Genomic DNA, 14,666 nt, shown 5'->3' with positions numbered 1-14,666 from the left:
TCATGAGCCTAACCGAGAAAAATGTGTTATTCTTCTCAAACACACCCATGGAGACAACACCTCAATAATTCATTATCTGCAGACTAGCCTCAACTGAACCCAAACTTCTACAGGGAGAACAGCTCTGCGAGCAGGAGTGAGTCCACCTGCCCCATGCAGGCCCCTCGGCAAACCACAGCTCCACAGGCAGTCAGCCTCAGCTTCCCCAGGCTAACAAAAAGAAATGGAGACTGTGCTGGAAGAGCAGCAGGAGATGGAAAGAAAGACAAACAAGTACTTCCGACATTGGATTCCTAAAGGACTTGGCTGCACCATTGCAAAACACGTTCCGAGCGCAAACCTTTACCTGTAGTCTCTGAACTCCTTCCACTTCCTGACACTGAACCAGAGAGCAGGAAGGGACATGAGAACACACAGAATTCAATCTCCACATTTCATGCACAAGAAAAGAGAGACCAGAGAGGTTAAATGCTTTCTTCACAGTCACAGCCTTATTCAGATTGCCCGAGCAGCTTCCTGTTCACTACCCTCTGCCCCTGGACTGGACCCCAAAATGTCTCAGCCTATAAAGGGAGAGCTCTAGCGAAACTCAACAGAGAAAAAACAACGTGACAAAGTACAGCAAAGGACATAGTCCTGAAATGACTGTATCCAAGGTCCCAACGGGAGGCGGGGGGGGGGGGGGGGAATGTGATTCGCTTTCTTCTTCATTTCCTGGAAAGAAAAGCCCACATATGATTCTTTTCAAAATAATAGAGTCACTCCCCACTTGGGATTCAGAGGCCAAAGGTACTAAGGATGCACCCACAGTCCCAGGTTTCTTTGATCAGAAAGGATGGTGCAGCCCCGGAGGCCAAATGCGTGTGATCCCACAGCTCCCTGCTGAAAGTCATCTCCTGCAGGATTTCTGAGGCTAAAAAGACACGCCTTCCACTGGACACTGGCCCGTGCTCAGACCAGCTTGGGACTGAATGAAGGTGGGGTGAACACATCTGAGGACCAGTAGAGTTCTGTGGCAAAGCAGCTTAGGTTTGCTTGGGGAATGCAGCAGTAAAGTAATTATCCCATGTTCAAGCCAAATGCATTCTTCTGTACAGCATCTAGACAACTACCAAATACTTGGAAACAAAAAGAATGAAGGGCAAAAACACCATGCCTGTGACAGACACCAAGGGTAGAAAGAGTAGCTAACAAAAGTCCTCAGTTATTATCATTGGGTACAATGAGCTGGCTACACTGGTTTAACAGAGCAAAGCATGGGGCAGGCATTAAGAGTCTGAGCATGGTTGAAAATTAACTCTAGCCCCAGCTGGTGTGGCTCCGTGGATTGAGTGCCGGCCTGTGAACCAAAAAGGTCGCGGGTTTGATTCCCAGTCAGGGCACCTGCCTGGGGTATGGGCAGGACCCCCGGTCAGGGGTATGCGATGGATATTTCTCTCGAACATTGATGTTTTTCTTCCTCTCTCCCACCCTTCCCCTCCCTCTGAAAATAAATATTTTTTAAAAATAAAGAAAAAGAATTCTAATAGTATCAAAAGTGACCCGATCTTGTTCTCCATCAGCTTCCTATCTTTCCAACCAATTGCAAATATCTCTGATTTTGTAGAAATTTCCAGTTATGTCAACTGAGCAGGAGCTACAAAATATAGCCTCATATATAGGGATTGTTTTATTTTTATCATGACCATTACCAAAAACCTATTTTCTTGAGAAAACTGATGAAAGTTATGCTTGGTCACCATTCAGGAAAGATTCTTTCTGTGGATGTGATCAGCATTTCCTCTCAGGCACTGCAGTGGCTTTGAGGTACCCCCTGGAGTCAAAAGACCTTAGAGACTGCTTACAACCCCTGAGCCACAAAAACACCAAAACTTAATTTTGATTCATTGAAAAAAAGTTCTCATTATAATCAAGATTGCCCAGTTCCTTATGGATAAGAAGGCTGTTAAAAAGTTCACCAAAATCACTCAGTCTAGAGGACATTTCAGATGCACTGGGCCAGGAGCCGTCCTCCCCCTCAGGGCAGACCCACATCTCAGCAGGGAAAATGAACTTCAGGGCTGAAGACTCTGGGGGAGCCAGAGGAGAGCAAACGTGTGGACAAGGAGGCTCTATGAGTCCGTGGTTGTTCAGAGGCGGGCGAGGCTAGGGGCACATGGTATCAGGGTCTCTCACGGTTAGGATTCTGAAAACGGGCGGTTTTCCCCCTTGACTGGTGAGGAGAAACCTCTGTGGCTGAGATGGCAGTAACTCCAAAGAAAACAGGTTGGCCAGCATCTGGAGGCCCCTGGAGAAGTGGCAGGAGAGGAAGAGTGTTGGCTTTTATTTTTCTCCCTTATTTCCAACACACTAGTATTTCCCCAGACAAAGGTGCCCCAAGAACATCCTGTTGGGTGAGCTCCAGCACCCAACAGGATGTGTGATTCATGACCCAGAAGCAAGGTTCAGTCGCCCTCGTGTGTCACCCACAGCCCCTGGTTTTCCTACTTCTTTTTTTTTAAAATTTTATTTTAATCATTGTTCAAATACAGTTTTCTCCTTTTTACTCCCAATCCAGCGGTTTCCCTACTTCTTCCTGAAGCAGCTAAGGAGCCTGCGGCCCCGTGGAAGTTTGAGGGGTCCTGGGACTCACTTTCCCAGGAAAGGTGTGGACATTCCCAGGGAGATCTGCCTCTCTGCCCTGCACTGCTCCCTCATCCCCTTGGTCTCCCTCCAGTGAACGTGGTGGCGCTGGGAAGTCCCCTGGGATGGGAGCTACGCAAACAGAAGGCAGCTCCCGGTATTCTTTGCCCCCAGTTCTTTCCTTTACATCCTGCAGTTTTCTACGACCCTCTTACCTTCAGCCAGTGGGGAGATACGGGGACGTCGGTAGTGACCCAGCGACAGACCAGGAGGCCTAGCAACCATAAAGCGCAGTGAGCCTGGCTGCTGGTGGGCGTCTCTGTGCCAGGAATAGCTTAGCCCCACATCCAGCCACCCCAGAAGAGTCGGAGATAAGGCTCGTGCGGAACCACAACCTCGGCTGACTCTCTGGCGGACCTCCCGCTCCAGCTCCAGGCTGTTGGTGGCGTTTCCAGGGACCTAAAGTGGGTGGCGTGGGGGGCAAGAATACAGACACGCCGCAGAGCTTGGCGTGGGGTGAGGGTATGTTCCACGAGAATATCTAATGGATGGAGAGGGAGGTGAGATCAGATGTGTGACCTCGCCACACTCCTCAAGTGGCAGCCTCCCTGGCTTGCCTCTAAAACTGTGTTGCATCTCCCCAAATTTCTCCCGCCCCCAGATCCGCCATTTCCTCTGGTCATGGTCCTACCCCATGGCCATAGTCCAAAAGGTTTTCTCCCCTGCCCGAAGTACTTTCTTCTTTCTGACTCCACGAGCCCGTCTCCCCAACAGGTTCTAAAGTGCGGGCTGTTGTGCTCTGCCTCGCCCGCTGCAGGCGCCGAGCGGTGGCAGGGAACACGCACCCTGCGGCACCCAGCGTCCTCGGTGCCCGCGGGGTTGGCTGACCGCAGCACCCAAGCAGCACGGATCTCCCACCCTGGCCGCAGCCGCAAACATCCCTACAATGATTAGGAGGGGACAAGATTGGGCTTCAGCGTCCCGGAGCGCACGGGTTGGGGGGCAACTCCTCACCTCCAGCGCAGCGCTCGCTGCCCCAATCCGAGCGCGCAGGTAGAACGCAGGGAAGAGAAGGCAGCGAGGGGAGGGCGGGCCGAGATGGAGGGAGACACCGCGCTGTGAAGAGCGGGGAGGTGCGCTCTTGGGGACGCGGAGAAGCGGCGGGGTGGCAAAGGGGGCGGACACCCAGGGCGCACCTCACCCTCGTCTTGCCCTCGCAGTGCCAGCAAACAGTGCACAGATACGTGAGCGTCCGCCAGAGCTGGATGATGAAGAGGCCCCCGAGTAAAGTTACCATGAAGGAAGCCAGGAAAGCCCACCACACGTGTTGGTCTCGGCTGTTGGTCTTCATCGTCACTGGAATGGTGAACCATCCATTTTTGGCATGTAGACTGAGGACGAGGAGGAAGAGGGGGAGGAGGATGCATCTGGGCTGAGATGGTTCGCACATGTATTGCTGCTACTCATTCATAGTTGCCTCCTCCCCCGCCGCCGCCGCCACCGCCACCATTTGCCAAATCTAGGAACGCGCCCCAGGCGCAGGAATTCGGGGATCTCCTCCCGCCTCCGGTGCCACCCCAAAAACCCACCAACTCTGCTACTATAACGTCATATCGCTGCTACTACAGCCGCCTCCTTGGGGCGCGGTTAAGGGGGCAGGGAGGCGCCTCGGCTCGGAAGGCTGTACGCGACCTGGCGGGGTGCACCGAGATCACTACAGCCAGCCGCCGGCCCTGCCTCGGAGGTGGGGTGCAGGCGGGGAAGGAGGTTGGGGCGCAGGGACCGCTCCCCCTTTGACCACCACCTGCTTTCCCAGGGCTGCGCTGGCACAGCGCGGAAAGTGAGGGGACACATTCCGCCGTGCGACACGTGTGTATGCTGCACTCTGCCCGGGGACCTGCTCCCCGCGCGCCGCTGTCGCAGCTGACGAGCAGCTTTTGGTTTATTAGGCGGCAACTGGCTAATAATGTATAATCAGCCCCTTCTTCCTGGAGGCCCCGCGCCAGCCGCACTCTGCTCAAGGCTCCCCTCCCCTGCGCTCTCTGGGCCCCTGCAGGTTAACCGCGTCCAGCGTCCTGTGCCCGGGCGCCACCGCCGTGGCTAGCCCCTGCTCCCTGAGCTCGTTGCCAGGACGATGCGCCTCATTGGCCTATGCTTGTTCTTCCTTCTCGCCTCCTCCGGCTCTTCCTCGCCCCCTCCTGGCAGCCAGAGCCACTTCGGTGCGTACCCAGCGCTGCCAGCTGGCGCCAGCAGCAGCAGCTGCAGCAACTGGAGCGGGCGCAGGCTCAGGCCGCCCGAGTCGGGAGGGAAGGAGGCTTGCAGCGCTAGCTCGCCTTGACTCGGGGCTGGGCGGCAGCAGGAGGATCCCTCAGCGGCGGCCAGGCGCGTACCCCTGACCTCCAGTGAGCGGGTACGAGCGCCCGAACCCAAGGGCCGGACCCACACCTTTCTCCAAAGTGCCGCGCCCCCCAGCGGAGCTCCCTGGGGGTCCGGAAGAGAATGGTCGGACCCTGGTGGCCGGCCATTTTCCCCAAAGGAGACTCCAGTGGGGAGGAGAGGAGTGACCAGCTGTGGACTCGATTCCACAAGCCCGACGCCTCAAGATTCTCCAGCTTCGGGAATGAGGAAGACCCTTCTTCAAGATACACACCCTAGTTCGACTACCTTTAATCCTTAGCTGGCTCTTCCCTTCCTCAGTCCAGGGTGCTCCAGTGCCGTGAGTGACTGGAAGGGCCACCCAGAAAGCTGGTGTGTGGCCCGTGGCTTTGAAGCGGCAGGTGGTTTTTCTACCTTTTCCTCCTGAAGCGACAGAGGCCGCCTAAGAAGGGGGGCGGGGGACTGGCCTCAGGGGCTGTGCAGATTCCAACCTGCAGGATCCCCTAAAATCGCTTTCTTTCATCTAGCTCCAGACTCCATCGGGTGAGGAGAGCGGCTAGGAGAAGGGGGGTCCCAGGCTCCATTCTAGCCCACCTTTCCCCAGTTAGGGCCTTCCCCATTTAAAGATGAAGGGGTTTGGGTTTGTTCAGCAGCCTCTATCCCTTCACCACCAAGGGAATCAATCCCCCTTCTGACACTCTCAGAAACTGCTCCCTTACGGGACCAGCTGGACCACAGGTTTTCCCAGTGCTAGTTCAAGGGGTGCTGATCACCGTCCCTTCATTGCCCACAGTGGTTTCCCCAAAGTTTCCAGCTCATTGGTTTAAGCTAATTGGAATTCGCAGGTTCCTTTCAGCCCTTCCTGTGGTGCAAGCCAAGTCAGCATCCTTCACGGCATAGGCCAATGCTGTTTCTGCCGGGCTCAGCCCCTCCCCCTTGCCCTTGTGTTGTGGGTGGAAACCAGGCTCTTCCACCGGAGGGATCACAAGGGAAGCATTCCAAGGACCCACACAGGGAAGATTGCGGTGCGGCAACATTTTTCGGGTGGAAATAGAAGCTGTCCCCTAAGTTTCCAAAGTTCCATCTCTGTCTGTCCCACCATGGAAAAAGTCCAAACTTGTCCTCAGCAAGACCAAAGTAAAAGCTAGTGTCCAGAGTTTCTGCTTCATGTTAAAGCTCAGTCCTTTTGAGCCCACTGGTCTGCTGCAGCCCCTGTGACAGAAAAGTGACTCAGACAGCTTCGGGGTTTACGAAGTGGAGTTTTATTCACCCATGCGGACACAGAGGAGGCAGTCTCCAAATTCTGGGCCCCAAGCTCAGGCTGGGGCTTATATTCTTGCTGCAAAGGTGGAAGCAGGAGAGGGGAGGAGCGCAGTCTCTCACGGGAAGCGGGCTTACAGAAGCAGAATGCAGGGGTTAGCGTGCAACCTTGAGATAACTGCTATCTAAGAATGGCTACCGCTCAGTTACGTCCTGTCACACCCCGGTAGCTGCCAGACCCACATGGCCATGGGCTCCCAGGCAAGAGAGAACATGTAAATGCACAAGGCGAATGCATCTCCTGAGGGGGGGGGGGGAGATTCTTTGTTCCTCTGGGATTATATTAGTTTGGGTTTGGGATGGACCAGATGTTTTTTCAAAAGGATCAATCAACTTCCCAAACTTTCATGGGCTTTTTGATAGGTCCACCCCCTAGTTAGACTGACAGGCCTCTATGATCAAGCTCTTCCCCCTGCACCCCCCAATAACCACACAGTACCAGAGGGGGAAGGAGGATTGTTAGCCCACTTGGTAGAGCAATGCTATGATTCACTTGGAGTGATAGCTGTAGCTTCCTGGTGAATCACACAGGCTCATGCTCCCGGGTTATTAAACTCAATATCCAATTCCCTTTACTCTCTTTCCTTTATTAACTAGCTATGGTGCCTAGACTGCTGTGGTTCAGTCGGTTGGGTGTCGTCCCACAAAGTGAAAGGTCACCAGTTCAATTCCGTGTCAGGACATATGCCTGTGTTGAAGGTTCAGTACCCAGTCAGGGCATGTCCAAGAGGCAACCAATCAATATTCCTCTCTCACCTCAATGTTTCTCTCCCTCTCCTCCCTCCCTTCTCCTCTAAAAATAAATAAAATCTTTAAAAGAAATAATTAGCCCCAGTAACACTTGGAGGCCCTCCAGTGCAAGGGAGGACCTGGCAAGGGAGGCCCAGCTGGGCAGAGGCTGAAGGGGATGTTTGCAGCTTCTCGTGCGTTATTCAGAACACATTCACTGGATTCAGGACTCACATTCATTAGAAAAGAGTCAAGGTCAAAGGGGAAAATGGAATGAGATTGAGTCCTGAAGTGTTTGGTACTCAAAAGCAATATGTAAAAGGGAGCTACAGCCCTGGCCAGGTTGCTCAGTTGGTTGGAGCATCATCCTGTACACCAAAAGGTTACGGGTTCGATCCTCGGTTGGGGTTTGTAGGAGAGGCAACCAATCGATGTTTCTCTTTCACATCAATGTTCTTCTCTCACTCTTCTCACCTCTCCCTCCCTCCCTCTCTCTCTAAAATCAATAAAACATATCCTCCAGTGAGGACTTTTAAAAAATGGAGGGACAGTGTGCATGGGTGTGAGGCACCTGGATGGTTGAAAGGAAGGAAGACCTTCTCCCCTGGAGGACCTGATTGTATAATGCTCAGTTTTCAGAATAGGACTGAGCTCCGTAAGGGCTAACCCAGGCACAGCGCTTACAGCTTGCCAGACATTGTCCCTAAGCACTTCATGGCATTAACTCTGCACAACAATACTGTGAGTGGTGCTGTGACCATCCCCATCTTACATATAAGTAACCTTGGTCACAGAGAGGCTGAGGAGATTGGCCAAGGTGACATAGCTAGAGCATCTACACTAGGATTGAATCCAGACAGTTTGGTTAGCAGTGCCTAACCTCCCCACTGCACCACCATCAACCAGAAGCACAGATCAGTCACTGCTGCTGTGCCCGGCATGCCCATATAAATCTTCCGAGACCCCAGTATTCTGGCTTCTGACCTGCCACTTGGAACCTGCTTAAGCTTTCCAACTTGAGCTGTTGCTCACCAATATCACCACCAAGTACCTCAATGAATTCTGACAATAATATTTTTTTTGTATTTCTTGTGGATTAGAGAGCTCTGATGTATAATCAAACTGCAATGTTATAGGTTTCTTAAAAGATTTAAAAATGGCACATCAATATAATGTATAATGACCATTTATTTTCTCCTCATCTGTTTCATACTATAATATAATACCTATGATGCAAAGAAGAGTGGCCTTTGACCCTAAACTCATAGAGTAGCCACCTCTGTACCCTAAATGAGTCCCAAGGATGATCTGTCCCAATTAACAACACTTCCTAGCCTGGTGTCACTAAGGGGGCACCAGTGGATGAGATATGATCTCTGCCTTCAATTGCTTGTCTCCTGGAGTTACTGAGTGTGAACAACAGTTACACTACACCACAGTGAGTGGTGCCACCGTTTGGAAGTGTCCAAATGCTTCGGGCCCAGAAAGAAAGAGAACCTTGCCCTTGCTCGGAGAGCTGCAGGGAAAGAAGCTCAGCAGGAGACTGGGGTCCGATTGTACATGGCTGAACAGCCCGAACAGTCTCACCGGAGACAGAGAGACACTGAAGTCTCCAGGTGGGGGTACAGTTCAGAAAGATCAGCCTTCTAGATGCATGGAGGGGAGGTTAGAGGGGAAAAGGATCAGTGAGAGTCCAGGCAAGAGATGAGGGTTAAACCAAGGCAAGGCACTGAAGATGGAAAAGAAACAATGTATTCAAGAGGGGAAAAAATCAAAGGTGACGTAGACAGGGCTTTTTTTTCTCCTGTTCACTTCAGCTTCAGATTTATTTGCCATAAAAAATAAAAAAATAACTTCAGGCCCCGACTGGTGTGGCTCAATGAGTTGGGCGTCATCCCACAAAGCCAAAGGTCTGACAAAGCCAAAGGTCACCGGTTCGATTTCCAGTCAGGGCACATGCCTGGGTTTCTGTCCAGGTTCCCGAGGCAACCAATGGTTGTTTCTCTCCCTCTTTCTTCCTCCCCTCCCCTCTCTTTAAAAATAAATAAATAAATAAAATCTTTTTAAAAAATTAAAAAACAATAATAACTTTGGGCCCCAGTCACTGAGCCACCACCTAGGACTCAGCAGCCTCCCTGCTCACTTACCAATGCTCTGCCCACCCCTTCTCCCACCCCAACCTTCCTCGGGCAGTTTCCAGTGAAGAAAAAGGAAAAATGAATCACACAGTGTGTCTGCTGTCCAGAACCTCCACTCTTTCGGCCCCTTTGCAAATGCCAGTATGGGTGATGGTCTGTTTCCTTCTGACACTAAGGATTACACCCATATAAGAATTCAACAGAGAACCAGCAGGAAGACCCTTATTACAGGAAGTCCAAGAAATCACTGGTGATTATAATAATAAAAAAAAAACTAGTGAAAGCATTAAAGAAAGTTGCCTGCAATGTTACTGTAATTGAGCATCCAGAATATGGAAAAGTAATTCAGCTACGAGGTGACCAGTGCAAGAACATACACCAGTTCCTCATAGAGATTGGATGGGGCTGAGTTGACCAGCTGAAGATTCATGGTTTTAAGTGCTTTTGTCTCACTGAGGCTAAGTGAGGACTTTCTTGCAATGACTGGAATTTCCCCTCTGTCCCTTGTCACAAGTTTAAAAACCTCGCAGCTTATATAATGTAACCATTTGAGGTCTATAGTTAGACCTACTGCTTTTAACTGGGATTAGAATAATTGCTTCGTGCAATAAACTGAAAAGAGTTCTGCAAAAATAAATAAATATCTAACTTTGCGTCTGTCTCTGACCATGGCTAAACAATCCCGGAGACCTGGTTTCTAGGTTAGGTAATTTCAAATTTCCAGGAAATGAAAGTCAGATCAAAGGACCAAATTTCAAATCATGTCTGTCTGCTGTGGAGCAAGACACATTCTCTGAAACTCACTCACAGCATTTGCAAAGTGAGAATACTATCTACCTCTGAGTTTGTGGTGCCATTCACTCACCTGAGTGCCAATATAACTCCGCCATTTACTGAGCAGTCACTATGTGCCAGCCACTATTCTAACAAGCATTAACTCATTTAATCCTCACAACAACCTTAGGAGATAGGTACTATTATTATCATCATTCTGCAGATAAAGGGAGGCAAAAAGAGAGGCAGTAATTTGCCAACTTCTCATAGCCTGGGGCAAAACAAGGGCGTAAACTCAATAGAACCACCTCTCATAATTGCCTCAGCAGCCCCCTACCCTATGTACAAGAGGTCCAGGCTCTCCCTCCTGAGTCCTCTTTCTCCTCAGTCCTTCCTCTTCCCCTGTGGAGTCCAAGAACTTGACTCCTTCAGTCCTGCTTCCTGGCACCAGGTGGACAAACAAGCTCAGCTCTCTGATGTCATTGTCAGATATTGCCACTAGGTGTCAGTATCAAAAGCCAATCCTACAAGGCTGGTACAGGGGGTCTGTTGGTAGGATGCTCTTACTGGTTCAGGTTCCTGTCCAAGCTACAGTGGGATCCCACGATGGGTCTCAAAGGCTTCATTTCTTCCATATTCTCATCCATGTGCCTTGATATTGTTCCTCAGATCACACTGGGAGTCAGGGCCAAGGGTGGTTTGAATCCAATGGGGCTTCTAGCCCCTTGTTGGCTCTGGACCTCTAACCTATTTCCTACCCCAGTGCCATGGGCAGGGCAATGCCAATTGACCTCACTAGTTCCACCTTACTTCAAGTTTCAGGAAGCAACTGCACTCGCAGTCACAGTGTGTCTATATACAGGAGACCCTCACTGCATACCTTGTACAAACTGGCACACCCCCGATGAGTCTGACTAAAGGGAGAAATAGCATTCTCTAAGTACACACACACACATACACACTAAAAAGAAAAGAAAGAAAAAACAAACAAGATGTCCCGTTGTGTCTTTTTTTTTTCAGGATAGTGGGTGTCACTTCCCCTGGCCTATGCATAACTAAGAGGCGCTCAAGTGACTGCTCTCTGAACAAAAGCCTACAGCAGAGTATACAGTTCAGTTCATTGACATGTCCAAGTGCTAGAGGCTTCTTTCCCTGTGACTAAAAAGGTTATTACGTACTTAGTGACCATTAGGGACCCTCTTCTATGCCAAGTAAAAGCTTACCACAGCCAAGGGACCACCAAGACCTTATGGAGTGTTATGAAAGTTTATTTGCAGACTTAATTCAAAAGGTTGATAAATGCAGTTGTCTCTCCCTGGTGGAGAGACTCTGAGGCTGAAATCTACTGTAAATACAAACCTCTTCATGAAACAGAGTCCCAAGACTGATCCTCAGCAAAAGCAGGGTAACAACGCCACAGAATGTCAGAGGTACCCTATAGTGTGGACACGACTAGCCAGAGTTAGCAAATAAAAACAGAAGATGCTCAGCTGAGTATGAATTTCAGATCAGCAACAATAATTGTTAGGATAAGCATGTCACCTACAATATTTAAGAGAAAGAAAAGCTTTCTCTTAAAAATTATTGGTCACTTATTTGAAATTCAAATTTAGCCAAACATCCTGTATTTTATCCATCAACCCTACTTCTGGAGTATAACCATAATCAGAAGCAAATCAAAGTCCTAAGATAACAAAGTCAAAGTTATTTAACTTCAGTTAAAATTCATTCAGCTACTAAACACTGACCAAACTTTCTTTTAGCTAAAACAGTGGCTCAGTGGCCTAGGCACCTTCCTGCAAACTGAAAGGTCACTGTTTTGATTCCTGGTTAGGGCACATGCCTGGGTTGTGGGCCAAGTCCCTGAATGGGGGTGTGCAAGAGGCAACTGATTGATGTTTTCCCACACATAAGTAACATAAGTAAAAGTAAAATGCATTGAAAACAATAGCAAAAAGGTCAGGAGGGACAAATGGAATTATACTATTGCAAGATTCTCATACTATTGATGAAGTTACAAAATATTACTGGAAGATAGATTGTGATAAGCTAAAGATTTACATTAAAAACCATAGAGCAACCACTAAATTAACAAAACCTGAGTCATAGCTACTGAATTAATACAGTAAATAAAATAAAATACTAAAATGTATTCAACCCACAAGCAGAAAGAAAAAGGAAAAAGGAAACAAAAAACAGATGGGACAAATAGAAAACAAATAGCAAGACAGTAGATTTAAATGTAATAACACCAATCATTACATTAAATGGAAATGGTCTGATCTTGCTAATTAAAAGATAGAGTTGTCACACTGGATTAAAAAAGCAAAAGCCAACAATACATGTCTACAAGAACCATCTTCAGTAGAAAGATACAAACAGGTTAAAAGAATAAAAAATAGGCTAGGCTAATACTAATCAAAAGAAAGCTGGAATGGCGATATTTCTATAAGACAAAGTCAATGTCAAAGCAAAGAATATTACCAGAGATAAAGAAGGTTATTTCATCAAAACAGAAAGGTCAATTAATGAAGATGATATAACCAAAAAATTTATGCACCTGGTAACAGAGCTTCAAAATATATGAAGGAAACATGAGAATGACAAGGAGAAACGAATCCACAGTTGCAGTTGGATACTTCAGCATCCCTCCTTCAATCACTGATAGAATAAGTAGATAGAAAACCAGTAAGGATAGAGAAGACTTGAACAACACTATCAACCTACTTGATATTTATAGAATACTCCACCCAAAATCAGAAGAATGCATATTTTTTTCTCAAGTGGACACATAAGATTTACCAAAGTAAATCATATTGTGACTTATTACCAGGATTTACTGGCCATAAAATTAGTCTCAATAAACTTAAAAGGATTTTAGTCACTCAACATATATTCTCTGACCACAGAGAATATATGTAATTAAATCAGAAATTAACAGATCTAAAAAAAAATCTCCAAACATTTGATAACTAAAAAACATGCTTCTAAGGAACCCTATAGATCAAAGAAGAAACCACAAGGGAAATTAAAGCTATTCTGAATGAACTGAAATTGAAAACACGGGATGTCAACATGGGGCATGTTGCTAAAGCAATACTCCGCTGCTTCCGCTTCCACCTTAGGAAACAAACAAACAAACAAAAAGAGCAAATTACAGAGTAAGGAGAAGAAAGGATGATAAACATAATAAAGATGAAAGCAGATAAATAAAATGGGAAGGAGAAAACTGGAGCGATCGAGTGAAATGACAAAACAGTTCTTAGGGAAGACCATGCAAAAAAAAAAAGAAACTAGACCAGCAACTTACGCCATACACAAGAATAAACTGAAAATGAATGGATCAAAAAACTATGGTACATTTACACAATGGAATTCTATGCAGCAAAAGAAGAAGGAGCTCATACCCTTTGCAACAGCATGGATGGAGCTGGAAAGCATTATGCTAAGTGAAACAAGCCAGGCAGTGAAAGACAAATACCACATGATATCACCTTTAACAGGAATCTAAACAACAAAACAAAACAAAACAAACTAGCAAAATATAACCAAAGACACTGAAATAGGGGATAGTCTGACAGTGGCCAGAGGGGAGAGAAGAGGGAATTTCAGGGGGGAATGGGTAGGGATTACAGGAACAAATTTGGAGGACATATGGACAAAAACTAGGGGTGGGGGGTGTAATGGGGGGAAGAGGGGAGGGTTGGGTGGGTGGGCTGGAATGGGAGTAGGGGGGAGAAAACTGTACTTGAACAATGATTAAAATAAAAAAAAGAATAAACTGAAAATGTATAAAAGACTTAAATGAAAGACACAAAACCATAAAAATCCTAGAAAAAAACATAGGCACTAAAATCTTGGGCATCTCTCAAAGCAATATTTTACAACAGCATGGGTGGACCCGGAGAGCATTATGCTAATTGAAATAAACCAGTCAGAGAAAGACAAGTACCATATGATCTCATTAGATGTGGAATCTAATGAACAAAATAAACTAACAAACAAAACAGAAACAGACTCACAGAGACAGAGAACAGGCTGACAGCCATCAGAGGGAAGGGAGTTGGGGTGCTGAGTGACAAAGGGGAAAGGATTAAGCAAAAAACCTCACAGACACACACACAGAAATGTTGTTCTCGATGATTTTTTAAAATATATCTTATTTGAAGAGAAAAAGTTAAATATTTTGTATTAGCCCTTTGCTGTAGGACAATAGGACAGGTGAAAGGTAGCTCACAAACTATGGGTACCTTTCTCACCTGTTACCTTCCTCCCATACTTCCCTATACAGGTCCAGACCTATGGGCTACGTTTCCTTACTATTAACTGAGGAGACAGAGAATTGAGGACTGAAGCATATCGTCACTGTCCAGACCGTACTGAAATGCTAACAGCTTTAGCTTTTTAAAAAAATGTCCCAAGCAGGCAGTAAAAATAAACTTAAAATAGGACAAACTCCAAAACTGTCTATGGTAGAATCCCAAGGCAAGCTGACAAAACTGGTTCCTTGGAAAGCAATCGGAGAAATAAGCAAAGTGACCTAGACCCTGCTCCCGTGCGTTTGAAGCACTTTGGGGATGGATCAGCCCCTTCCCTTTACTGTGTATTCACCTACACAGGTCGTGACCATGAGAGCACGAGCCCCCGCCTGGTGCTCCTCAGTGCAAGACCTCTGGCTGCCTCATGCAAATCCTTTCTCAGGGAGCA

At 47.7% G+C, this 14,666-nt stretch overlaps 1 protein-coding gene and 1 pseudogene across 1 annotated transcript; one reads left to right on the top strand and one right to left on the bottom strand.

The window, feature by feature from the left end:
* Positions 1–3,515: 3,515 nt before the first annotated feature.
* Positions 3,516–5,147, bottom strand: LOC118502339. Its single transcript, XM_036034509.1, is given in 5 exon segments — positions 3,516–3,993; positions 3,996–4,091; positions 4,094–4,141; positions 4,728–4,967; positions 5,066–5,147. Coding segments are annotated over 5 exon segments (864 nt in total). The 3' UTR covers positions 3,516–3,595.
* Positions 5,148–8,607: 3,460 nt separating this feature from the next.
* Positions 8,608–9,651, top strand: LOC114515332 (annotated as a pseudogene).
* Positions 9,652–14,666: the final 5,015 nt, after the last annotated feature.

The sequence above is a fragment of the Phyllostomus discolor genome, chromosome 8 (assembly GCF_004126475.2).
Source record: "Phyllostomus discolor isolate MPI-MPIP mPhyDis1 chromosome 8, mPhyDis1.pri.v3, whole genome shotgun sequence".
NCBI classification, from domain to species: Eukaryota; Metazoa; Chordata; class Mammalia; order Chiroptera; family Phyllostomidae; genus Phyllostomus; species Phyllostomus discolor.
This window is presented reverse-complemented; position numbering and strand designations above follow the sequence as displayed.